The sequence below is a fragment of the Notamacropus eugenii genome, chromosome 1 (assembly GCF_028372415.1).
Source record: "Notamacropus eugenii isolate mMacEug1 chromosome 1, mMacEug1.pri_v2, whole genome shotgun sequence".
NCBI classification, from domain to species: Eukaryota; Metazoa; Chordata; class Mammalia; order Diprotodontia; family Macropodidae; genus Notamacropus; species Notamacropus eugenii.
Window position 1 is genome coordinate 451,279,964 of NC_092872.1, and position 26,601 is coordinate 451,306,564.

The 26,601-nt window shown below is 36.1% G+C and overlaps 1 protein-coding gene across 1 annotated transcript in view; it reads left to right on the forward strand.

Annotated features, from left to right (window-relative positions):
* LOC140518325 (uncharacterized) overlaps window positions 1-5,737 on the forward strand; it is an 80,960-nt gene extending 75,223 nt beyond the window's left edge. The window contains exons 12-13 of the mRNA XM_072630368.1: window positions 214-309; window positions 2,302-5,737. Of these exons, the coding sequence (XP_072486469.1) occupies window positions 214-309; window positions 2,302-3,611 (1,406 nt within the window). The 3' untranslated portion in view covers window positions 3,612-5,737. The remainder of the gene's footprint in view (window positions 1-213; window positions 310-2,301) is intronic.
* Window positions 5,738-26,601: the final 20,864 nt, after the last annotated feature.

Genomic DNA, 26,601 nt, shown 5'->3' on the forward strand with positions numbered 1-26,601 from the left:
TTTTGGTCACAGAAACAAAATGTTCCTACTCTCCCTAAGTGAAAGGTCATGCTTTGTAGAGGATGAAATAGATGCATTCTTTGTACTGTCTTTGATGCTGCAATTATTTTTATCCTTCGTTGATCCTGAAAAAGGAAGGGAGTGGAATTTTTCTGGGATAGTTCTTTTTTTCTGAACATAAACACCTAAATCTTTGTCTTTCTATATGAGCAGGACATCAAGTTTCCAAACCTGATGTAATCTCCCAGTTGGAGCAAGGAGAAGAGCCTTGGCTGCTAGGGAGAGAAATTCCAAGAGATGCCTTCCCAGGTAAGTGAAAGAGAACCAGGCACAAAACAGAGTGATTGTAACAAAGTCATGAGAAGTTATCTTGGAGCTATTGATTTCATAATTCTCCTTAAAGTTCTATAGACACTTGGCATAAGCTCCCTCAAATGTCTTGAGCATATTATATAAGAGTATTTCAAACTTACCAGTCAACTAGTAAATTTAAGTTCTTACTATGCCCAAGGAGTAATTAAGAATTATGGAAAGTTGTGTTAGTAAGTGGTTGTGAAGATGGTGAAGAGCTTTAAATGCCAAGATAGAGGAGTTTCTATTTTATTTCAGAGGCAGTAGGAAAGCCCTGGAGTTTTTGAGTAGGGAATGACACAGTTAAATCTATGCTTAATTAAAAATCACTTTAGCATCTATGTTAAGGATATATTGGAATTGGGAAGAGGCTTGAGGTAAGGAGACTAAATAGTAGACTATTTAGTTTAGGCAAGAGTTGATTAGGGTCTAAAAGAGGATGGTGGCTATGTGTGCAGAGAAGGCAATGAATTCAAGAGATGTTGTAGAAACAGAAACAGGGTTTGGGAACTGAATGGATTTGTGGGGTGAGTGAAAGTGAGAAGTGGAGGAAAACAAAAGTTGAACCCAAGTAACTGGAAGAATGATGGCACCTATGATTGTTATAGGGAAGTTGGGGAAAAGTGAGTTAGGAATTCGAGAGAAGATACTGAATTTTGTTTTGGACATGTTGAATGTCCAACAGGTAGTTGGTTATGAGGGACTAAAGCTGAGGAGACAAACTGGGGGCGGATAGATAGATCTGGGTGTCATTTAATAAATATCTTAATTGAACCCATGGAAATTGTTGAGGTCATCAAATGAGAGAGCATAGATAGAAATGAGAAGAAGGCCCAGGACAGAGCCTTGGGTAACACCAACAGTTAGTGAGTGTGACATGGACAGAGAACTAGTAAAGGAGACCAAGAAGAAGTGGTCACACAAGGAAGAAAATCAAGAGAAAACAATGTCATAAGAACCAAAAGAGGAGAGAATGCTCAGGAGGAGAAAATAGTAAAGTGTCAGATACACAGAGAGATCTAAAAGAATGTAGTCTGAGAAAGGACCATTAGACTTGGCAATCAAAAAGTCACTGACAATTTTTTAAACAGCAGTTATAGTTGGATGAGGTATAAGCCAGATTGCAGAAGAGAGTAAGAGAAAAAAATGGAAGCACTGAACATAGCATATTCTAGGAGATTAGCTAAGAAGGGAATAATGATATCCATGGGATGATAGCTATTAGGATTGGTGGAGACTTGGGTGTTATGTGTAGGTGGTAGGGAAGGAATCAGAAGATAGAGAGAGAATGTAGATTAAAGAGATAGTGGGGCACCAGAAATTTGGCTTCAGACCCCTTTGTAGGTCCTAATGAATATTGGCAATCCTAAACCTCTTTATGTCTATGTAGGAAATGATTGTAATGATTTGAAGACTAGATCACTGTTGCTAAAGCTGGGCTCTTATTATGGTCAAGGAGATTGAAGAGAAGCTAGGAATGCAGAAGAGTCCTTACTTTTGACAATGGCATTGTTGTTTATGAATGATTATTTTAGTACCAGTGGCATCAGCTGGGAGAGATAATATGAGGGGACCTAGGAAACCAGTTAGGACTCCAATCCAATACCTAGGCTACCTCTCATAATACTAATATTTGACCCTAGACAAATACCTCCTATTTAGCCTATTCCAATTTTTCTTACCTTTTAATCTTCCTTAACAGGCTTGTGTCTATTTCTGTGCTCATTGTTCACAGTCAGCCCTTTACAATTATGTGTGTCCTCTGCTTGCTGTACCTTGCCTCCTCTACTACTCTCTAGAGTACAGGACCATATTCACATATTTGAAAATTATCAGAAACCACCTAAACACTCGTCATATTCCCTCTCTTATTCTCATTTTATAGTTTCCACTCTTGTTGCACACATTCTTGTAGGCACAAGGGCACATTTGTTTTTTTTATTTTCTCAGATTGGGAGACAATGCCTGAAATCAGTGCATCAACTTTAAAGCAAGCTATTTATGAAAAGCAGCTATCCCAGGAGGTGACAATGGAGAGATTCACAAGGGACTTTTTCTGTTGCTCTAATCTAGGACAAGCCTGGGAATCTGATGACCAGAATAGGAGACAGCAAAGAATCCAAGAGAGACATTTGAGACAAATGGCAATTCCCCAGAAGAAAATGCTGCCTGTGAAGAGGGCCCTGGAGTACAATATGTATAGTCTGAGTTCAGTCCTTGTTACAGAAGAGAATGTTCCTAGGAAAGAGAGAGATTCTGAATGTAACATATATGAAAAAACCTTCAAGTGTAATTCACATTTAATTAGACATCAGAAAATCTGTGCAGCAAAGAAACCTTTTGAGTGTAATGAATGTGGCAAATCTTTCAGTAAAAGTGCACTCCTTCGGCAACATCAAGTAGTACATACTGGAGAGAAACCGTATAAATGTAATGAATGTGAGAAAGCGTTTAGTAAAGGTGCACTCCTTATTCAGCATCAAAGAGTACATACTGGGGAGAAACCTTATAAATGTAATGATTGTGAAAAAGCTTTCAGTAAGGCTGCACTCCTTATGCAACATCAGAGAGTCCATACTGGAGAAAAACCCTATATGTGTAATGAATGTGGGAAAGCATTTAGTCAGAGCATATGCCTTACTCGCCATAAGAGAATTCACACTGGAGAAAAACCCTATGAATGTAATGAATGTGGAAAGACTTTTAGATTGCGTGGACACCTTACTCAACATCAGAGAATTCATACTGGAGAGAAACCATATAAATGTAACGAATGTGGAAAAACCTTCAGTCAGAGTACAGATCGTACTCAACATGAAAGAATTCATACTGGAGAAAAACCCTATAAATGTATTGAATGTGGAAAAACCTTCATTCAGAGTACACACTTAACTCAGCATCAGAGAATTCATACTGGAGAAAAACCCTATGAATGCAGTGAATGTGGAAAAGCATTTTGTGATAGGTCATCCTTTACTAAGCATCAAAGGATTCACACTGGAGAGAAACCCTATGAATGTACTGAATGTGGGAAAGCCTTTATTAGAAGTTCAGACCTTATTCAACATCACAGAACTCATACTGGAGAGAAACCCTATGAATGTAATGCATGTGGGAAAGCCTTCAGTCTGCATGTACACCTTACTCGACATCAGAGAATCCATACTGGAGAGAAACCCTATAAATGTAATCAATGTGGGAATGCCTTTAGGCATAGTTCGGCTCTAGTCAGACATCAGAGACTTCATAATGGGGAGTAATCCTGAGTATATGGTGAATAATATAAAACTTTTAGACTTATTCCTTCTTCAGATACTCTGTAGTCACAATATCACGTAAGTTACTAGTTATTATTTTGCTTGGGGTATTTAAATTGAAAACTATGCCTCCTTTCCCATCCTCTGCTATGTTTCTTTCTCTTCTACAATAAAAGCTACCACATACAAAGTGAGGTTATGTCAGTTCATCTCAAAGCAGCCCATCTGATAAATTTGTTGAGTGATTAATTCACCCAATATCAATTTTCTAAGAATAAGCATTTTCATTTTGATTCTTTAAAAATTACCCATTTTATAAGAATATTTTTAGCTTCCATTATTTATTTCAAAATCGTTTTTGTTAATGAAACAACAGTGATGCATGAATATACCCATTAGGGTTAGAAAGATTGATCGTTGTCTTTAAGTGAATTGGCTTACTTTCCTTTACGATACAGTTGTAAGGAAATGTAACTGGAAAGTTTTCTTGTGTGGAATATCAGGTAATAATGAGTAGATTCCATAGTGTCTTCAAAAGAATAAAAATAACTTTTTAAAAAAATAGTTACAGTAACTCATGAAAATATCTACTGCAACACAGAGAAGTATTAAGGGATATTGGTAAAAGGAATACATACACTGTATTCTGTTGTAACTATTCATGTCCTTGAAATATTTATTTAAAAAACAAACCTTTTGCAATAAGACAAAGTAACTTAAGAAAAGTTTCAGAGCTAAAGAAATGAATACAGATAGCCCTTACAGTTACTTCTGCTGAAAAAGGTAATTTAAAGTGAAGTAAAGTAATTTGAAATAATATAATTCCCATATGATTTTTATATGGGAACAGTTTTATAATAGGGGTCACATTCCTGCCCAACTTTAAAAAAAAAAGGTAACACTTTTCTAAACCAACTTTAAATAGTTTATCTGTGTGCTATGAAGCTTTCTAAATTATAAATGGAAGTTGATTCAACAGGATGACACAGTAACAAATAGCAAAAAAAATTCATAATGTACTCTACCAAATTAATTTTCTTCATAATTATTGCCTTATTTTGTACTATAGGAAATCAGAAAATAAAGGAAAATCTTTGTTATCATCATGAAATTAGAAAGTGCTTCCTGTTACCTTTCATGTTTTGTTGCTTTTGTCTCATTACAAATTTTCCTGTAATATTAACCATAGGGATGGATATCAATTTGTTAGTATTGTTCTTATGTTTAATTAGCAGAATGTCTTTATTCTTTTTTGAACTGTCATATAAGCACTAGCAGTTTCACCTTATACCCTGATATTTTGCAGAGCAGACTTACCTTGAAAATACAAGAATCAGCTCTTGCTGGCACTGACATGTTCATTCTTTGATCTGTCACTATGTTGTGGATTCATAAGATTGAAAAACCTTGAAGTTTTGATTTTAGTGATTAACAAACTCAAACCAAAGTTGTGAGTTTGATTCTGAATTTGCAGAGTATATGTTGAAAAAGTTGATGAATGTCCTAAGTATTTGTGTTTGTATTTATATTTGTGTCTGTAATAATCATAAAATAGGCTTTTTTTTTTGCTTTGCCTGATTACTGACAAGGTGAAAATTTGTGATATATTGATGCAGTTGCAATACTCATGTATTTATTTTTTGTAAGACAAAGTTTCCAATGACAGTTGATTCTGCGTGTTTCTATCAGCTCAATACTGCCTGTGAATGTCAGACTGAACTACAAGGGGCTACAGAGTCAGGAAAAGAAGTAGTAAAGTCTGGAAGCCAACTTCATGCCATGAGGAGCATGAGAACCCAGACCCCATATTGTCTAGTGGGGAAAAATCCAACTGGAAAAATTAAATTGAGAAATGGAATGAGCATTCATGAATTCATAGTGTGTTTATCTTCAGATAAAGAGTTAAGAAGGAGAAACCCTCAAATGTGATGAGATGTTATAGCTTGAGGTCCAAACAGGAGAATTGTATTACTTGGTAAACAGAAGAGAAAGAATAAGATGTTGCCAGGTTCATAATCTAGTCTGAACTATTCTATGAAGGGCCAAATTGGAGATAATACTGATTTCAGATTCTATTAATTCCTGTAACTTAAGATTGAGGTAAATAAATTCAGGAAAGCTCAAATTCATCATCTTTATCCAAATCCATTAAAAGAGAATAAGAACTAAGATATCACCAACATGACACCTAGTAGTGAGTATGCAGGAAAGCATTCTAACTGGGGCCTAAGTGTAGGATTAAACTATTCACAACTTGCAACATATAAAACTTTACATCTTTTTACCTGTTATCATGACCATACCCTTTATATGTTACTTCTCTATTTTTAAAGTTAACCCCCCTTTAAAAATGATTTTATTGATATATTTGGTTTGTATATTACTTTTAGTTTCAAATCCCTCCACCACAAACTGGGTCATTTCTTGTAACAGAATAAAAGAAATGGAAACAAAGCATTTTAGCCATACTAACCAAAACATCAAGCTTGCCAGCAGATTCATTATTCCAAACCTAGTCTCCCTCCTCTGCAAAGAAGGAAGGGTGGTTCATTTTCTCACTTCTTCAGGGTTAAACCTGGTCAGAGTTCAGTTTTTAGTTCTTATTATTCTTTCCAGCAATTAAAGAAAAGGGATAATGTTCTGTTTCGGGAAGCAAGGGGCTATGGAAGAAGTCAGGTCCTTCCCTTAGGAAGCAATGATGACTGAAATCCAGAAAAGATCTTGGCATTTTAGGGCTCACTAATACAGTGTACTTTAATAGGTATATTTGTGGTAGCAAAAAACTAGCAACAAAGTAGATACTCATCAGTTGGAGAATGACTGCACAAATTGTGCTATATTAACATAATGGAGTGTTATTGTACTGTAATGATGAATACAAGGTATCAAGAAATGTGGGAATATTTGGACTACCCAATGCAGGAGCAAAGCACAAAGAATGAACAGTATACACAGTCCAAACAATACCATGAAAGGAAAATGACCAATCCACTCCAAAGGTCTAGTGATAAAACCACCTTACTTCAGTAAAGAGGTAGTATACTTGTGTTTGTCCTTCATTCTCAAAGAGGACCATGATATCAAGATGATGACATGACTTGCAGTTGACTTTGATTTGAGTGAGGGAGGGCTGTGCAAGGTCACCAACCTCACTGTCTTCTCCTGAGCCATCTGGGTCCAGTGGCCTGATATTCATCAGGACAACTAGAGATGGCCCAGGATACAATGTGAGACCCTGGCCGTTTCAGGCTACAGTCTTATCACATTCTCACTTTGAGTGAGATACACCCATTCAATGAATAGGCTTCTTTAAGTAGTTACTCAAGGGATGGCCCCTTTAAAAAAAAACTGGGAGTCCAGACCCTCAGGGTTCCTGGGTAAAAGAGAAACAATTATTATAGTGAAGCCAAATAATACTTACTACACAATAATAATAAATATATTCTTATTAGAGTATATATGTTTTGGGGATCAGTTGAAGTTAACCTACTTCTAAAACAGACTCCAAAGCAGTTACAAAGGTAAGAACTGGAAAGTGAAAGGTACCTAGCAGTGAGTGCAGGGGGATGTTCCAGTATTTAGGTAATAATGCATCTCACATTCCCAACTCACAGTTCCTTCTTTCCATCAGGAAATAATGTACAGTTGTTTCTTAGAGACAGTAGATACACTGCCACAGAACAGTTTTGTTTGTTCTAGAATGACAAATCCTCTAATTTGGAAAGGGGGGAGAGGCTGCCAGTGGTCACTTTTTCCCTTTGCCTCAAACTCCTTAGGAATAGAAGCTCATTTCCAGTTGTTTAGTCATTTCAACCTTGTCCAACTCTCCATGACCTCATTTAAAGTTTTTTTGGCAAAGATACTGGAAAGGTTTGACGTTTCTTTCTCCAGCTTATTTGACAGATGAGAAAATTGAAGCCAGCAGGGTGAAATGATTTCCCCAGGGTCATACAGCTAGTAAGTGTCTGAGGCAGGATTTGAGTTCAGGAAGCTGAGTCTTCTTGACTCCAGGTCCAGCATGCTATGTGCTATGGTGCCACTCAGCTGCCCATTTAAAATGAAATATATTAATTCAGTATTGAAGATCCTGGCTTTCAGCAGCCATTCAGTTGTAAACAACATAGCAAAAGTCTTTCAATAATTTCCTACTGGTATACAATTGTGTAGAATGAAGCACATGTTATCAGATGTGGTCTATGTTTTTCTTAACTGTACATATAAGGGAAGGTTCTATTGGTGGAGAAAGAATTGGGTAGCCCTTTGATCTCCAGGTCGGGGCTTCCAGGAATTGCAACTATAATGTTTTTGCATCCAATTGCATGGGAGTTGGGGTTACAGTATGTCTTTTTAATTGCTGTATAGCCCCTAAAGATTGCTAATTGACTAGAATTTTTAGCACTTGTAATGTTTCCAGTGTCTAGTGGTCCCATGAACTAGTCAGTTCATGTCTAATAGGTGGTAGAGCTGAAAAATGATATGGCTTGCCCATAATCACTATATATAACAAGGTTCTCTAATTTCATGTTCTTGGAGCACACTCTTTTGATTAATCTCATGTATACATATGTAAATATATAAAGTTTTACATCTATTATTATAGTTGATCTTCACAATAACTCTATGAGGAAGGTAATACATTTTTACCCCAATTTCATGTGCAAAATTCCTAGAAGCTGGATGAATTACCTGAGGTCACACCATTCACAAATAGTTAAATTGGGAATTAAGCCAATGATCTTTCCACTATATAATGGTTATCATTGATTCATCCCTTGATAGAGGCTTCCTTGCCTTTTGTCTTTTAAAGGACATCTTCACATGTCCCATTCTTTTTAAGTATTTATACACAGAGGTCACAGCTGGAATTTTAAAGAGGATAAGCTAAAATAACAGCTGAATTAATTTCTGAAAAAACTACCTCCAGAAGTCATGTGATCAGAAAGATGGCAAAATAGTTTATTTCAGCAGCCCAAAAACAAAAAAAAATTTGTGTGACATAAAGGATATTCAAAGATGTATCTATAAGATGGCAGAAGCCCCACAGATTGTTTTATATATAAATATATTTTGAGAGACAAGTCTCACCAGTATAGAGAGTTCCTGGTAAAGAATACCTTGTATCAATGCAAATCACTTTCTCTGCAACTTGCAGTCTGAGTTGCTTGGCTCACATGAAGCATTAATTAAATTGCTGGGGAAACAGCAAGTACGTGACAGAAGCAGAAATTAAACTCAGAATTTCCTGTCTCTAAGGCCAGTTTTCTATCCATTGCTTCTCATTAATAATGGAAGAAATATTAAATATGTTGTCAAGATTGTGGTCATTTTACCTCTTTTTACCTGTTGTTATGGGTCCACCTTTTTATATGTTCCCTCTCTATTTTTAAAGCAAATCTCCCTTTAAGAATAATTTTATTGATATATTTGGTTTATACATCACTTTCATTTTCAAGTGCCTTGTCCCTGTTGCTTAACTGTTTTACAAAGGATTCAAAGGGGTGAGGAGGTGGGGGGCTGGAAGAATGTATACTGAGAAATGAGTAATGTAAAACAAATGGTGACTCATGTCACCAAAGATGGTGGAATACTTGTGTTAATTTTTGTAACTGAAAAACTTCAGGAAAAGGAATTATGCACAAATAAACAGCAACAAATGTTAAATTTAATGGATGAGGACAAAAACACTTAACAGGATAAAAACCATAAACTAACATCAGAGAACTTAAATACTTAAACTCTTGGTCTCCCTACCCCCATTGCCATTTCACATACATGTCCCAGTAAGTACAACAAGCAAAGTGGAAGGCCTGTGACAGGGTCTGGCTATATTACTGACTGAGTCTGAGTTCACATGGAATAGCACACATAACTAGCCAAATGTGAAAAGGAATAGTTCCCTCCCCCAAGAAAAACAAAAAAACCCTCCTATTCTGGAATAATAAGTATGTCTAACTTTGGAGATCTGTGCAACTGGAGAAGAGGAAAAAGACATGTGGGAGACCAGAAGAAAATAAAGGAGACAAAAGGGCTGAAATACCAAAAGTTCAAGACAGAAAAGTCAGAAAACTATCTCAGTCCATAAACAGATAAATAAACAAAATATTAAAAATACAACAAAGAATGTATCAAATATCAAAGATGATAACACAAAGTATAACATGGAGAAAAATGAACCAAAATTACCCTATGAAAAAGAAAATTCTATAGAATCCGACAAGACTGGCACAACAGCAAGAAACTCCAGAATTGTTCTTAAAAAAAACTTTTTAAAAAATTAGTTTATTGAAAAAAGGGGGGGGGCAGTTAGTATAAAAAAGATGATGCAGTAGATAGAGCACTAGCCTTGGTGGCAGGAGGACCTGAGTACAAATCTGGCCTCAGACACTTACTAGCTAGTCAAGTCACTTAACCCTGATTGCCTCCCCCCACCAAAAAATTATTTTATTGATTTAGCACCATGCTATCTGAACAACCAAGGACTTAATTTATGAAAGTAGACAATAACAAAATTCACCTGAAAAAATAAATCAAGAATCTCAAAATGATGAAGGAAAGTAGGAATAAAGTAGGCCAAGTATTACAAGATCACAAATTATCCTCTAGGATCATTAATCAGTAATTATCAAAACTGGATAAAAAATAGAAAAGTTGATCAGTGGAACAGGTTAGGTAAGCAAATCTCAAAAGCAATTCAACATACAACTCTTCAGTAAGCCCAAGGAAGCTAACTACTTAAGGAAAGATTACATACATGACAGAAACTTGGAAAAACTGAAGAAACCATCGAGGAGAAATTTTGTTGTTGTTGAGGTGTTTCAGTCGTATCCAACTCTTCATGACCCCTTTTTGGGATTTCTTTGGCAGAAATACAGGAGTAGTTTGCCATTTCCAGGACCAGTGACTGTTCTCAAAACATTTTGGAAAGTTCTCAAACTTTTTGGTCTCAGGACCACTTGATATTCTTAAAGATTATTGAGGATCTCAAAGAACTTTTGTCTCATGTAGGTTATATCTATTGATATTTTGTTCAGTCATATTTGACTCTTCATGAACCCATTTGGGGTTTTCTTGGCAAAGATACTGGAGTGGTTTGCCAGTTTCCTTCTTTAGCTCATTTTACAGATGGGGAAACTGAGGTAAACAGGATTAAGTGACTTGCACAGAGCCACAGAGCTAGTAAGTATTGGAGGTCAGATTTGAACTCAGTTGAGTCTTCCTGACTTCAGTCCTGGCATTCTTATCTACTGAGGCACCTAGCTGCCCTAGAGAAATAAGGTTTGTACAAATATCTTACACCATTTGCTACAGTAGGTTCCAAATGAATATTTGAACTAAAACTAAAAGGTCATGTAAAAAATCAGAGGCAAAAGAAATATACGTTGTATACCTTTTACATCTATGGCTAGAAAAGGATTCTGTTGTGTTCAACTGTTACAAATGAAAAACTTCAAGAAAAGGAATTAGGCACCAAACATACAGTAACTAAAGCTAAATCCAATGAAGAAGAGGACAAAAACACTGCACAGGGTAAAACAAATCATGAAATAGCCTCAGAGAATTTAAATTCTTTTTTTTTTTTGAACTGTAGAATTTATTTTTTATTTTTATTTTTTAAAATTTATTTATTTAACTTTTAACATTCATTTTAACAAAATTTTGGGTTACAAATTTTCTCCCCTTTTATCCCCTCCCCCCCCAAACACCAAGCATTCTAATTGCCCCTATGACCAATCTTCTCTCTCTTCTATTCTCCCTCTCTGCCCTTGTCTCTGTCTTCTCTTTTGTCCTGTAGGGCCAGATAGCTTTCTATACCCCTTTACCTGTATTTCTTATTTCCTAGTGGCAAGAACATTACAGTTGATCCTAACACTTTGAGTTCCAACTTCTTTAGCTCCCTCCCTCTCCACCCCTTCCCTTTGGAAGACAAGCAATTCAATATAGGCCAAATCTGTGTAGTTTTGCAAATGACTTCCATAATAGTTGTGTTGTATAGGACTAACTATATTTCCCTCCATCCTATCCTGTCCCCCATTACTTCTATTCTCTTTTGATCCTATCCCTCCCCATGAGTGTCGACCTTGAATTGCACTCTCCTCCCCATGCCCTCCCTTCTATCATCCCCCCCACCCTGCTTGTCCCCTTATCCCCCACTTTCCTGTATTGTGAGATAGGTTTTCCTACCAAAATGAGTGTGCATTTTATTCTTTCCTTTAGTGGAATGTGATGAGAGTAGACTTCATGTTTTTCTCTCACCTCCCCTCTTTATCCCTCCACTAATGAGTCTTTTGCTTGCCTCTTTTATGAGAGATAATTTGCCCCATTCAACTTCTCCCTTTCTCCTCCCAATATATTTCTCTCTCACTGCTTGATTTCATTTTTTTTAAGATATGATCCCATCCTCTTCAATTCACTCTGTGCACTCTGTCTCTATGTATGTGTGCGTGTGTGCATGTGTGTGTGTGTAATCCCACCCAGTACCCAGATACTGAAATGTTTCAAGAGTTACAAATGTTGTCTTTGCATGTAGGAATGTAAACAGTTCAACTTTAGTAAGTCCCTTATGACTTCTCTTTGCTGTTCACCTTTTCATGGTTCTCTTCATTCTTGTGTTTGAAAGTCAAATTTTCTTTTCAGCTCTGGTCTTTTCATCAAGAATGCTTGAAAATCCTCTATTTCATTGAAAGACCATTTTTTCTCCTGAAGTATTATACTCAGTTTTGCTGGGTAGGTGATTCTTGGTTTTAGTCCTAGTTCCTTTGACTTCTGGAATATCCTATTCCATGCCCTTCGATCCCTTAATGTAGAGGGTGCTAGATCTTGTGTTATCCTGATTGTATTTCCACAATACTTGAATTGTTTCTTTCTAGATGCTTGAAATATTTTCTCTTTCACCTGGGAACTCTGGAATTTGGCCACAATGTTCCTAGGAGTTTCTCTTTTTGGATCTCTTTCATGCGGTGTTCTGTGGATTCCCTGAATATTTATTTTGCCCTCTGGTTCTAGAATCTCAGGGCAGTTTTCCTTGATAATTTCATGAAAGATGATGTCTAGGCTCTTCTTTTGATCATGGCTTTCAGGTAGTCCCAAAATTTTTAAATTGTCTCTCCTGGATCTATTTTCCAGGTCAGTTGTTTTTCCAATGAGATATTTCACATTATCTTCCATTTTTCCATTCTTTTGAGCTTGTATTGTGATATCTTGCTTTCTCACAAAGTCCTTAGCCTCCATCTGTGCCATACTAATTTTGAAAGAACTATTTTCTTCAGTGAGCTTTTGAATCTCCTTTTCCATTTGGCTAATTCTGCTTTTGAAAGCATTCTTCTCCTCATTGGCTTTTTGAACCTCTTTTGCCAATTGAGTTAGGCTAGTTTTCAAGGTGTTATTTTCTTCAACATTTTTTTGGGTCTCCTTTAGCAGGGAGCTGATCTGCTGTTCATGCTTTGACTTCAAGTCTCTCATTTCTCTTCCCAGCTTTTCCTCTACCTCTCTAACTTGATTTTCAAAATTCTTTTTGAGCTCTTCCATGGCCTGAGCCCATTGGGTGGGCTGGAACACAGAAGCCTTGCCTTCTGTGTCTTTGCCTGATGGTAAGCATTGTTCTTCCTCATCAGAAAGGAAGGGAGGAAATGCCTGTTCCCCAAGAAAGTAACCTTCTATAGTCTTATTTTTTTTCCCTTTTCTGGGCATTTTCCCAGCCAGTGACTTGACCTCTGAATATTCTCCTCACACCCACCTCACCTCCTGGTCCTCCCAGCCAGCATTTGGGGACTGAGATTCAAATGCTGCTTCCCACCTTAGGGCTTTTGGCGGGGGCAGGGCTGCTATTCAGTATGAGATTATGTTCAGGTGGTCAGGTCAGGGCAGGGCTGCCTCTCAGGCTCAGTTCCCTCAGGGGGTTTATGCACAGACCTTCCACAATGGATCCAGGCTCCCGCCCGCTTGGGGAGCACCTGTCTGCAGCCACCTCTCAGCTTCTACCTCCCGGGGGGGCCTGAATTATGGGGGCACCCCACTCCCCTCTTGACCCGCCAAAAAGACTCTCACCGACCCCCGTCACCTGTGGGTGGAGGGACTTGTGCGGCCTCTGGAGATCCCGTCCCTGAAGCCTGCTCGGATCTGTTTCTCTTGGTGCCATGGCCGTGGCCGCGGCCGCAGCAGGTCTGGGCTGGGCTCCGCGTCTGCAGCGCGACGGACCTTTTGCGAGAGGTTTGCAGTGGCTGCTGGAGATCCCATCCCCGAAGCCCGCTCGGATCTTTTCCTCTTGGTGCCGCGACCCTGGCAGGGCTGCACTCAGCTCCCAGTCCTGGGCGCCCAGTCCGCAGCGCAAAGGACCCCCCGCGAGAGGTTTGCAGGTCCCTCCGGAACAGAAATCTCCCTCACTCCAATGTTCTGTGGCCTCTGGGTGCAGAATTCGCCGTGAGTTACTTCCCTGTAGCTGTTCTATGGGTTGTGGGTTTGGAGCTATGTGTATGTGCGTCTTTCTACTCCGCCATCTTGGCTCCGCCCCCAAGAATTTAAATTCTTAAAACTCTCAGCAGCTCTGCCTATGAATCCATTCCACATACCTGTCCCAGAGGCTTAAGCAAACTTAAAGGCTTATGACAGGGTCTGACTGGAGGGAGCACTGGCTCATTGTATACCTTGGGTGTGCAAATTTTTTTAAAAAATATTTTTATAAACTTCAATATAATTTATTTCTTTTATATCCTCTTATATTTTATATTTTATTTTGTTCATTTAAAAATTTTATTCTAATGAGTCCATAGGTTTCAACAGCTTGCCAAATAGGATCATGACAAAAAATGTTAAGAACTTCTGAACTAGAAAGAGAATGCTTACTTCGGGGCTAGAGATGATAACAGAAGATAAAATTCAGTTTTAATTATGTAGACTTGAAAAGTTTTCACAAACAACAATCAATGCAGTTAGAATTACAAATGAAACAGTTAACTCAGGCAAGGGAGAAAGAAATGTTTTTGTCAATTATCTCTGATAAAAGTCTACAATATAAGATATCTAAAGAATTTATGCACATGTATAAGAACAAGAACCATTCCCCAATAGTTAAGTAAAGGATATAACAACTAATTTTCAAATGGAGAAATGAAAGCAATTAATAGCTATATGAAGGAATGTCCCAAACCACTAAAAAGAGAATTACAAATTAAAACAGCTCTGAGGTTGCAACCTACCAGATTAGCAAAGATGACATAAGAGCAACATAATTGTTAAAGGAGCTGTAGTAGGATGGGAACGTTAATGTAATACTGGTGAAGCTATGAATTGGTCATTCATTCTGGAAAATAATTTGGAACAAAGTAACCTAGAAGACAGAGTATGAGGCAGTAACAAGGATCCCAGAATATCACAAAGAGCCAATTTATTGATCATTTATTATGTTCTGTACTGTGTTAGGTGTTAGACATCCAAAGTAAAAAAAATTAAATAGTTCCTGCCCTCAAAGAGCTTATATATTCTATGGAAGGATGGGGAAACATATACATAAGTTTATAAAAATTATGTGTTAAAACATTTATTTTGTGTTTTTATGGCAAAATACTCTGCTAAAGGCTGGTGATAGAAATAGAGAAGTAATACAGTCGCATTTTGAAGAAGCTAACATGTTAATAGGAGACAATACATATAGGTTTTGAAGCAAGAAATACCCTTTAAATATAAAAATTAACACAATTGAAATAGAGGCTGAAGAAAAATCTTTGCTTCAGGTGAACTAAATAATTAGGCATATTGTTCAGTCATTCAGTCGTGTCCAACTTTTTGTGACCTTGTGGACCATATCACATGGATACTATCCATGGATTTTCTTGGCACAGATACTGGAATCGTTTGCCATTTTCTTCTTCAGTGGATTAAGGCAAACAGAGGTTATATGATTTGCTTAAGGTTACATAGGTAGTAAGAGTCTGAAATTGCATTTGAACTCAGATTTTCCTGACTCTAGGCTTAACCCTCTATCCAATCAGTCACTTAGCTGCCTAAAAATCAAGAGTAGTAATCATGATTACAGACAAGGCAAAAATAAAAATATACATCAAAAACTGCATTATATTTTAAGATGCCATTGATGACAAATTAACAACTATTATTTATGTATGTGCATACATGTATCTGCAGTGAATGACATAATATCTAAATACATGAAAAATTGTTGAATTGCAGAGAGAAATAATAAAACATAGGGAGGATCCTGAACATATCCCTTTCAGACCTAGACAAATCTAACCAAAAAAAAAAAAATTGCAAGAATAAAGGAAAGAACTGATTAGAACTTTCGAAAAGTTAGATATGATAGACATCTCATAATACTAAATGGGAAAAGAAAAGAATTTATACATTCTCAGAAGTGAATAGTACCTTTGTAAAAACTGGCCCTCTTTTAGCAAGTAAAACCTCACAAATGAATGCAGAAAAGCAAAATATTAAATGTAATCCTTTACCATTGACCATACAGTAAAATATCATTTAATAAAGGACTTTTATACAAAGAATTAGCATTAATTGGAGAATAAATAACTGAACTTTAAAGAATTGGAGGGGAGATTAATGAATAAATCATAGAAACAATAGATGATTTCATAAAAGAAACTTCCAAAAATGAAACAACATACTTGTGTAATTCTTAGATTTTGTATCTCTAACTGCTTTCATAAACAAGACAAGTAAAGAATGGATCCATGAATTGGGCTTACAATGAAATAAACTAAAAAAGTAACAAACAAAAAATGTCAACTACACACCAAAATAGAAATTCTGACAATCAAGAGAGTAGTAAAATTGAAGGCAATAACTGAATTGATAAATAAAACTAAGGGCTGGGGTTATTTTTTTGAGAGAGAAAAACTAATAAAGTAGTTGAAAGGTAGTTTTAAGAAGAAAGGAAAAGTAAATTATATAAAAAATAAAAAAGGTGAATTCATGGCAGTTGAAAATGAAGTAAAAGAAACTATGAGGAATAATTTTGCCCAATTATATGCTAACAAGACTGATAACTTAGATTAAATGAATATTTATGAAAATATAAAACACCCAGAGTAATAGAACAAAAATAGTTTATTTAAATAGCCCTATATGAGAAAAATAAAGAAATCATAAATGAATTTTCAGACCAAAAAATCCCAGGAAAAGATAGATTTAAAAATGAATTCTATCAAACACTATAAGAACAATTATTTTAGTATTACATTAACTGTTTGTAAAAATAGGAGAAGGGATTCTTCTAGGCTCTTCATGATGTAAATATAGTCTTGATAATTAAACCAAGGAAAATCAAAATAGAGAAAATCACAAGTTCAATATCGCTAATGAACATTGTCTCAAAATAGTAAATAAAATATTAACAAAGAAGATACAACATATTAAGTTAATGTGCTATTTCTAGGTTGGATTTATGCCAGAAATTCAGAGTTGGTTCAATATAAGGAAAAGCATGTATATAATAAACCATATTAATAATAAAAATACATGATTATATCAAAAGATACTGAAAACTTTCATAAAATCCTACATCCATGACATTAAAAATTACCAGGTAGTGTAGAATAAATGGAAATTTTATTAACTATTTAATGTGGTTGGTATTTATTTAAAATCTAGAGACAATATTATATGTAATAAATAATATGTAGAGGTCTTTTTAATAAGATCAATAGTAAAACAAATGTGTCATATTAGCCGGTCTTATAAGTTTGGGGTGATATTTTAATATTTTATTATTAGAATAATAATTTTATTTTAATAAAAATATTAGTTATTTTAATGTGCACTTCTTTAATCAAGAGTAATTTAGAGTATTTTTTCATATGACTATAGATAGTTTTGATTTCTTTGTCTGAAAATTGTTTATATCCTTTTACCATTTATCAGTTGGGGAATGGCTCTTATTTTTATAAATTTGACTCAGTTCTCTATAGATTTGAGAAATGAGGCTTTTATCAGAAAAATTTGCTCTAATTTTTTTCACAGTTATGGTTACTAATTGTATATTTACTTCCATCCTATTCTTCCTCCCCTATTTATATTACTCTCTCCTTTCTCCCTATCCATCCTTAAAAGTCTTTTACTTCTGATTACCTCCTCCCCTACTCTGCCCTTCCTTCTATCCGCCCATTCCCCCTTCTCTTTTCCCTTCTTTTCCTATTTTTCTGTAAAGATTTCTATACCCAACTGAGTGTGTATATTTCATTCCAATGAGAGCAAGGTTCACTTGCTTCCCCCTTTTCCTCTATCTTCTCAAATATAAAAATATGCCATTTTTTGTGAAATAATTTACCCCATTCTACCTCTTCCTTTCACCTTCTCCCAGTGCATTCCTCTTTCTCATCCTTCAATTTTATTTTTTTTTCAACTCACACCCATGTCCTCTGTCTATGTATAGTCCTTCTAACTGTCCTAATAATGATAATACAGATCTTAGGAGTTACAAGTATCATCTTCCCATGTAGGAATGTGAACAGTTTAACCTCATTGAATCCCTGATGATTTCTCTTTCCTATTTAACTTTCCTTTTACTTTTTTATTTTAGACAAATATGAAAACTTAAATACATAATGAGAAAAAAAAACATTATAAACTTAAGTGTAACATAAAAAAGAAAAAAAAGTCATGTGCACAGCAAAACATAGGAGAGGATTCAGAATATATAGCAATAACTTATCGTTTCAAGAAAGCCTGTACATTAAATACTGTGAGTTAAGCTGAAACCTGTTCAGCTTTTCTTTGCTTCTTTATAGGTTTTCTTTTGTTCTCTGCTATATACTTTTTACTTTTTCCCCCCTACTCCCCCCCTACCCACCACCCCAAGGCTACAATTGAGCATGGCTATATTTATATATAGGTATTGATATATACATACATGTATACATATATACACATACATATGTGTGTGTGTATATATATGTATATATATATATAAACATATACTTTCCCTAAGAGATTTTAATCCTGATTTTGTTTTTATGTTTGTGCATATCTCTTTTTTCTTATGTTTCCTAACTCATCTGTTTTACTTCTACCTGCTACCTTGTCCTCCTATTACTTAACCTACCCCCCATTCCAGCAATACCTCTCTTATCCTCCCATTCCCCTAAAACTAAACACCCTTTTATATACCCCTTTGACCTATTTCATCCCCCTGCCCTCTAAGACTCCCTCCCTTATCCTCTCATTCCCCTAAATCTAAAAACCTTTCCAAATCCCCCTTTTAATCTATTCCCTCACTCTCCCCTCTAAAGATTCCTCTTTTATCTTCTCCTCCCCAACACTTTAGAGTTTTATTTCTTTCTAAATTTAGACTTTTATACACTTCTAAACATATATGTATTTTCCCCTCTTAGACCCATTCTTGATGAAAGTAGGTTTCCAGAGCCTCCTTTCCCCATCTAATCCCTCTGTATCAGTTTTTCCTTTTGCACCTCATTTGTGTAAGATAATTACTCTTTTAGCTGTTCTTGAAGAGTTTTATTTTTTGAAGTCATATCATAATCAGGTCTACCCCAATCTTTCTTATAAGCTGCCTAATTACAAGTAACAATCTTAGATATAGGTTTTACATTTTCCATAAAGGTAAGCATTCTATTCTTATTGAGTCCCTTGTAGTTGGTCATTGGTATACACCTTATATTTCTCTTGGCTCTTGTATGTCAAATCTTCCATTGAGTTCAGGTTTTTTTTTTTTTAACAGAGTTCTGAAAGTGTGATGGTTGATCAAATATCTATTTTTTTATTCAGAATTATGGTTAGCTTTGTGGGGTATGATATTTTTGACTGGAGGCCCAGTTCTTTTGCTCTTCAATGTACAGTATTCCAAGACATTTCTTTCTTTTAGTGCTGCCAAGACTCGGTCTTGTGTGATTCCAATTGTGGTACCATCATACGTAAATTTTTTTTTCTTGTTTCTCATAATATTTTGTCCTTTGTCTGGGGGTTTCAAATTTTAATTATAATATTTCTGTGAGTTTTCCTCATAGGATTTCTTTCAGGTGGTGATTAGTGGATTTTTTCTATTTCTACTCTCCACTCTTGTTCTAATACTTCAGGACTTTTCTTTAATTTTGTCTTGTATTATTGCATCAAGATTCTTTTTTTGATCAGGATTTCAGGTAGTCCAATTATTCTTATGTTTTTTCTTCTTGATCAGTTCTCTAGATCCATTGTTTTTCTTTTTTTCATATAAATTTATTTATTTTCAGTTTTCAACATTTACTTCCACAAAATTTTCTCCCCATCTCCACCCTCCCCTTACCCCAGGACAACATGTATTGTGATTGCCTTTTGCTCCAAGCTGCCCTCCCTTCTCTCACCACCACCCCCTCATCCCCTTCCCTTCTATTTTCCTGTAGGGCAAGATAGACTTCTATACCCCATTGCTTATATATCTTATTTCCTAGTTGCATGCAATAAAAACCTCTAACATTCATTTTTGAGGCTTTGAGTTCCACATTCTCTCCCTTCCTCCTTCCCCACCTACCCTCATTGAGAAGGCAAGCAATTCAATAAAGGTTATACATAGGTGCTCATGCAAAATACCACCATGACAGTGATGTTGTGAAAGACAAATGATATTTTCCTCTATCCTGTCCTCCCTCCATTTATTCAATTCTCTTCTATGACCTGTCCTTCTGCCAAAGTATTTACTTCCAATTACCCCTTTCCCCAGTTTGGTGTCCTTTCTATTATCCCCTCTCTCTTATCCCCTTCCCTCCTGCTTTTCTGTAGGGTAAGATAAACTTCCATATCCAATTAAGTGTGTATTTTATTCCCCCCTGAAGCCAAATCTGATCAAAGGAAGGCTCACATTTCCTCTCACCTTCCCCTTCTTCCCCTCCATTGTAAAAGCTTTTCCTATTTTATGTGAGATGATTTACTACATTCTACCTGTCCCTTTCTCTTTTTCCTAGTACATTCCTCTCAACCCTTAATTTTCTTTTTTAGATATCATTCCTTCATATTCTGAAGCCCCCCATCTCTGTCTGTCTCTCTATCTCCATCTCTCTCTCTGTATATATGTATATATATATACATACACACACATATGCATATTATATATATTCACTCCAACTATCTTCATGCTGAGAAAGGTGTCATGAGTTACCAATATCATCTTTCCACATAAGAATGTAAACAGTTCAACTTTAATAAATCCCTTATGGTTTCTCTTTCCTGTTTACCTTTTCATGTTTCTATTGATTCTTTTATTTGAAAGTTAAAATTTCTATTCAGCTCTAGTCTTTTCAACAAAAATGTGTGGAAGTCATCTTTTTCATTGAAGTTCCATTTTTTCCCCTGAAGTATTATCCTCAGGTTTGCTGGGTAGATGATTCTTGGTTTTAATCCTAGCTCCTTTGACCTTTGGAATATCATATTCCAAGCCCTCCAATTTCTTAATGTAGAAGCTGCTAATTCCTGTGTTATCTTGATTGTGTTTCTACAATATTTGAACTGTTTCTTTCTGGTTGCTTGTAATATTTTCTCCTTGATCTGGGAACTTTGGAATTTGGTTACAATACTCCTAGGAGTTTTGCTTTTGGGATCTCTTTTGGGAGGTGGCTGGTGGATTCTTTCAATTTCTAGTTTACCCTCTGGTTGAAAAATATCAGGACAGTTTTCCTTGATAATTTCTTGAAAGATGATGTCTAGGGCCTTTTTTTTTTTATCATGGATTTCAGGTGGTCCAATAATTTTAAAAGTATCTTTCCTGGATCCATTTTCCAGGTCAGTTGTTTTTCCAATGAGATATTTCACATTGTCTTCTATTTTTTCATTCTTTTGGTTTTGTTTTATAATATCTTGATTTCTCATAAAGTCATTAGCTTCTATTTGCTCATTCTAATTTTAAAAGAGTTATTTTCTTCAGTGAACTTTTGGATCTCTTTTTCCATTTGGCTTATTTTGTTTTTTTAAGGCATTCTTCTCCCCATTGGCTTTTTGGATCTCTTTTGCCATTTGGGTTAGTCTAATTTTGAAGGTGTTATTTTCTTCAGCATTTTTTTGGGTTTCCTTTAGCACGTTGTTGACTTTTTTTCATGATTTTCTTGCATCACTGTCATTTCCCTTCCTAATTTTTCCTCTATTTTTCTTACTTGATTTTCAAAATTCTTTTTGAGCTCTTCCATGCCCTGAGACCAATTCATATTTTTCTTAGAGGCTTTGGATGCAGGAGCTTTGACTTTGTTTTCTTCTTCTGGCTGTATGTTTTGATCTTCCTCTTCACCAATGATGTAAGAAAATACCTCTTCACCAAGAAAGTAAAAATTTATACTCTATTTCTTTTTCCCCTATTTGCTCATTTCCCCAGCCAATTACTTGACTTTTGAACTTTGTTAAGTGGAAGGCTCCAAAATCAGCCTCTGCTTAAGCAGTGGCTGCAGCCACCCTGGGACTGAGGCTGGGGCTGGAGCTGGACCATATTCCCCTCTCAGCCAGGTGAGAGACCTGTCACACTGACCTTTGAAGCTATCTTTACTGTTTGTGGATTGAGAAGTCTGAAATCTATAGCAGTTGCCAGCAATCAGTTCCTTAAAGTTGTTCTCACTTTGTCTGCGCTAGAGTGGCCCATTCCAAACTGTGCTCCATTCCCAGACCAGTGCACTAGACACTTCCTGTTGACCTTCCAGATTGTCTTGGGCTGGAAATCTGCTTCGTTCTGTTATTTTGTGGCTTATGGTCCTGTAGAATTTGTTTAGAGTAATTTTTTATAGGTTTTTTGAGGGGTTTAGAGGGAAAGCTATAGCAGGTCCCTGCTTCTACTCCACCATCTTGGATCCACTGTTTTTCTTATGAGATGTTTCAAATTGTCCTCTATTTTTTCATTCTTCATATTTTTTTAATTTCTTCATCTCTTATAATTTCACTGGCTTCCCTTTGCAGAATTCTGATTTTCAAGGAGTCATTTTCTTCCTTAAGATTCTGGATCTCCTTTCTAATTAGTGGACTTTCTTGTCATAGTTTTATTTTCTTTTATTATTCTTATTTTTCTTTTTAATTTTTCTTTCATCTCTCTCATTTGATTTTTAAAGTCTTTTTTAAGTTCTTCAATGAATTCTTTCTGGACAAGTGACCATTTGACATTACTCTTTGGAGTAGAAGTATCTTCCTCTGAAGATGAGCCCCAGTCTTCTTTATTCCCATGGTAGCTCTCTATGGTTGGATTCTTTCTCCCTTGCCTGTGCATTTATTTTTTGGAGATGATTTAATTTTTATAATCACCTGTACTCCTGGGACATGGGGGATAGTGCCTATGGCCTCTGATCCTCTTCAGTTCTCCCTCTGACCCTGAACTTAAACCAAGACCCCCAGTCTCCTGTAAGTGCCCACAGCAGTGTTACCACCCCACTGCTTCTGCACTCACTGGCATGTGCTAGTTCCTTTTTACCTTCTCTGCTTGCCACAGTACAGCTGGCTCTGACATTCCTTGTCAGCAGAGGTTCCCTTGATCTTCCCTGGCTCAAACACCCAACTCCCATCACTGTGCTGGGGGTAAAGTTCCTGTGTCTGGGGCTGAGGTAGCCTCTCAAAGCAACTAACCCCAGCACTTGCCACTTGTTGTTAAAGTGGGCCCTAGTCTGGAGGTGTTTACTCTTCACAGGGAGGAAATCTTCTCCTGGTATTTTTCATCAGGTCTTCTCTGATTGTCCTAAGAAAATCCCTGTTATGCCCCTACTCTTATTTGTTTTCATGGCTCTATGTTCCCCTAGAGGCACTATGTTATCTCTTTTGTGGAGGAAAATCTTGAGAGCTTGAAATTTTCTGACTTACTATGCCATCTTCCAGGAATCGTCTCCCTTTTTTATGTTTCTCTTAAGCCTTGTATTTGAAAACCAAATTTCCTATTGAACTGTGGTCTTTTTATCAGAAATACTTGAAGGTCTTCTATTTTGTTGAATATCCATTTTCTCCCTTGATGGATTATACTCAATTTTCCTGGGTAGCTGATTTTTGGTGGTAACTCTCGCTCCTTTGCCCTTTCAAATATTATATTCCTTGCTTTCTACTCCTTTAAAGGAGAAGCTGCTAAATCTTGTATTATCCTGACTGTGGCTCCATGATATTTAAACTCTTTCTTCCTGACTACTTGCAATATTTTCTCCTTGACCTGAGAACACTGGAATTTGGCTATAATATTTCTGGGATTTCATTTGGGGACCCCTTTCATGGGGGGGTGATCAATGGATTCTTTCAATTTATATTTTACCATCTGGTTGTAGAATATTAGGGCATTTTTCCTTGATAATTTCTTGAAAGAAGTTGCCTAGGCTCTTTTTTGACCATGGCTTTCAGGTAGTCCAATAATTCTTAAATTATCTCTCCTAGATCTATTTTCCAGGTCAGTTTTTTTCAAAGAGTTATTTCACATCTTTTTCTATTTTCAATTCTTTTGGTTTTATTTTTATCATTTCTTGAAATCTCATGGAATTATTAGCTTTCACTTATCCAATTTTAAGTAATTGCTTCCTTCAGTGAGCGTTTGTACATCTTTCTCCATGTGGCCAATTTTGCTTTTTAAAGGAGTCTTCTCTTCAGTGAATTTTTGTGTCCCTTTGACCATTTGGCTTATTTTGTCTTTTAATGTGTTATTTTCTTCAGTGCCTCCTTTACCAAACTGTTGACTCTTTTTTCATTATTTTCTTGCATCATTCTCAATGCTGTTCCCAATTTTTCTTCCACTTCTTTTATTTGATTTTTAAAAATCTTTTTTGAGCTCTTCTAGAAATTCTCTTTGGGCCTGAAATCAATTCAGATTTTTTTTTGAGGCTTGGGATGTAGCATTTTTTTGTTTTTATTTTTTAATTTATTTGTTTGTTTTCAGTTTTCAATAGTCACTTCTATAAGATTTTGAATTCTAAATTTTCTCCCCCTTCTGCTCCCTTCTCCCCAAAATGGTGTGTAATCTGATATAGTCTACACCTATACAATCATATTAAACATATTTCCATATTAGTCATATTATAAAGAAGAATTAAAACCAAAGGAAAAAACCATGAGAGAGAAAATAGTATGCTTCGATCTGCATTCAGACTCCATAAATCTTTCTCTGGATACAGCCAGCATTTTCCGTCATGAGTCTTTTGGAATTGTCTTAGATCATTGCATTGCTGACAAAAGTTAAGTCTATCTAAGTTGCACAATGTGGTTGTTACTATATACAATATTCTCCTGGTTCTGCTTACTTCCACTCAGAAACAGTTCATGTAAGTCTTTCCAGGTTTTTCTGAAGTCTATCTGCTCATCATTTCTTATGGAACAATAGTATTCCATTACATTCCTATACTACAACTTGCTCAACCATTCCCCAATTGATGGGCATCCTCTCAATTTCCAGTTCTTGGCCACCACAAAAAGAGCTACTATAAATATTTTTGTACATGTGCGTAATTTTCACATTTTTATGATCTCTTTGGGATACAGACTTTGAAGTGGTATTGATGTGTCAAAGGACATGCAGTTTTATAGCCATTTGAGAATAGTTCCAAATTGCTCTCCAGAATGGTTGGATTGGTTCACAACTCCACCAACAACACATTAGTGTTTTAATTTTCCCACACCTCCAAACATTTGTCATTTTCCTGCTTTGTTATTTTAGCCAATCAGATAGGTGTGATATGGTGCCTCAGAGTTCTTTGAATTTGCATTTCTCTGATCAATAATGATTTAGAGCATTTTATTATAGTCATTATAGCCATAGAGAATATGACTATAGATAGCTTTAATTTCTTCATCAGAAAACTGCTTGTTAATTGGATGTAGCATTTTACCTTTGTGGTTTTCTTCTGAGTTTGTGTTTTGAACTTCCCTGTCACCACAGTAATTTTTTATGGTCAGGTTTTTGTTGTTATTTGCTCATTTCTCCAGCCTATTTATTGATTTTTAACTTTATGTTCAAGTTGGGCCAGTTTGTTGCAGAATGGGCACTGTACTGAGCTTTAGATTTTCTGTTCAGCTGTTTTCAGAACTAGTTTGGGGGGGGGGGTGGCGGCTGTAAGCTTTTAGTTCTTCCAAGGTGATATGATCTAAGGAGAGGTGTATTTACTAATCCTCTGGTCTGTACTCTGGTCTGTTAGTAATTACAAGCACTCTCTTATGCCCTTGAACTCTGACTAAGGTCCCCTATTCCCCTGCAGCTATGAGCACTGATGTGCTACTGTTCCTCAGTGCTCTGAGACTGAGACTCACAACTGAGACCCAGATTCATGTCTGGGCAATACAACATTCTTGCACCCAGTGTCAGCAAAAGGATCCCTGAAATCTCCTTCTGACCAGTTGTCTATGTCTCTTATCATCTGTGTGCTGAGAGGTCTAGAAACCTCCCTGATTCAGTACCCCCCAAGGTCTACTTGATGATTTACTGAGGTGGCCTAAACCAGACTGTGCTCCACTCTCCTCCCAGTGTAACAGACCTTTCCTGCCAACCTTTTAAGTTGCCTTGGGTTGGAAAATTGTTTCACTCTGTCCTTTTGTGGGTTCTGCTATACCAGAATTTGTTTTGAAGCATTAAAATTGTTTGGAGGGGAATTTGGGAGAGTTTAGCCATCTTGGCTCTGCTCCCCAACTCATCCATTCTTTAGAATTGTTAAGTTTTCAATTAATTTTAAATCTTTGCTTCCAAAGTCCTTTATTGAATGTAATATTTTTGAATTTTGTTCAGTAAAAGATATTTCTGCATTTTTGCATTTCTGTGAGGTTTTTATGTCTAATGCTTGGTCAATTTTTGCAAAGGTATCATAAATGGCTGAGAAATAGGTACATTTCTTTCTGCTTCCATTCAGTGTTCTACAGAGGTCTATCATATTTAACTTTTCTAAAATTCTATTCAGGTCCTTCATTTCTTTTTTTGTTTTTTTGTTACATTTATCTAGGTTGTGAGTGGGAGTAAATTGAAGACCTTCAGTATTATAATTTTACTATTTCTCCCTCATTTAACTTTTTCTTTAGGAATTAGATACTATGTCTCCTTGTGCATATATTTAGTGTTGATGTT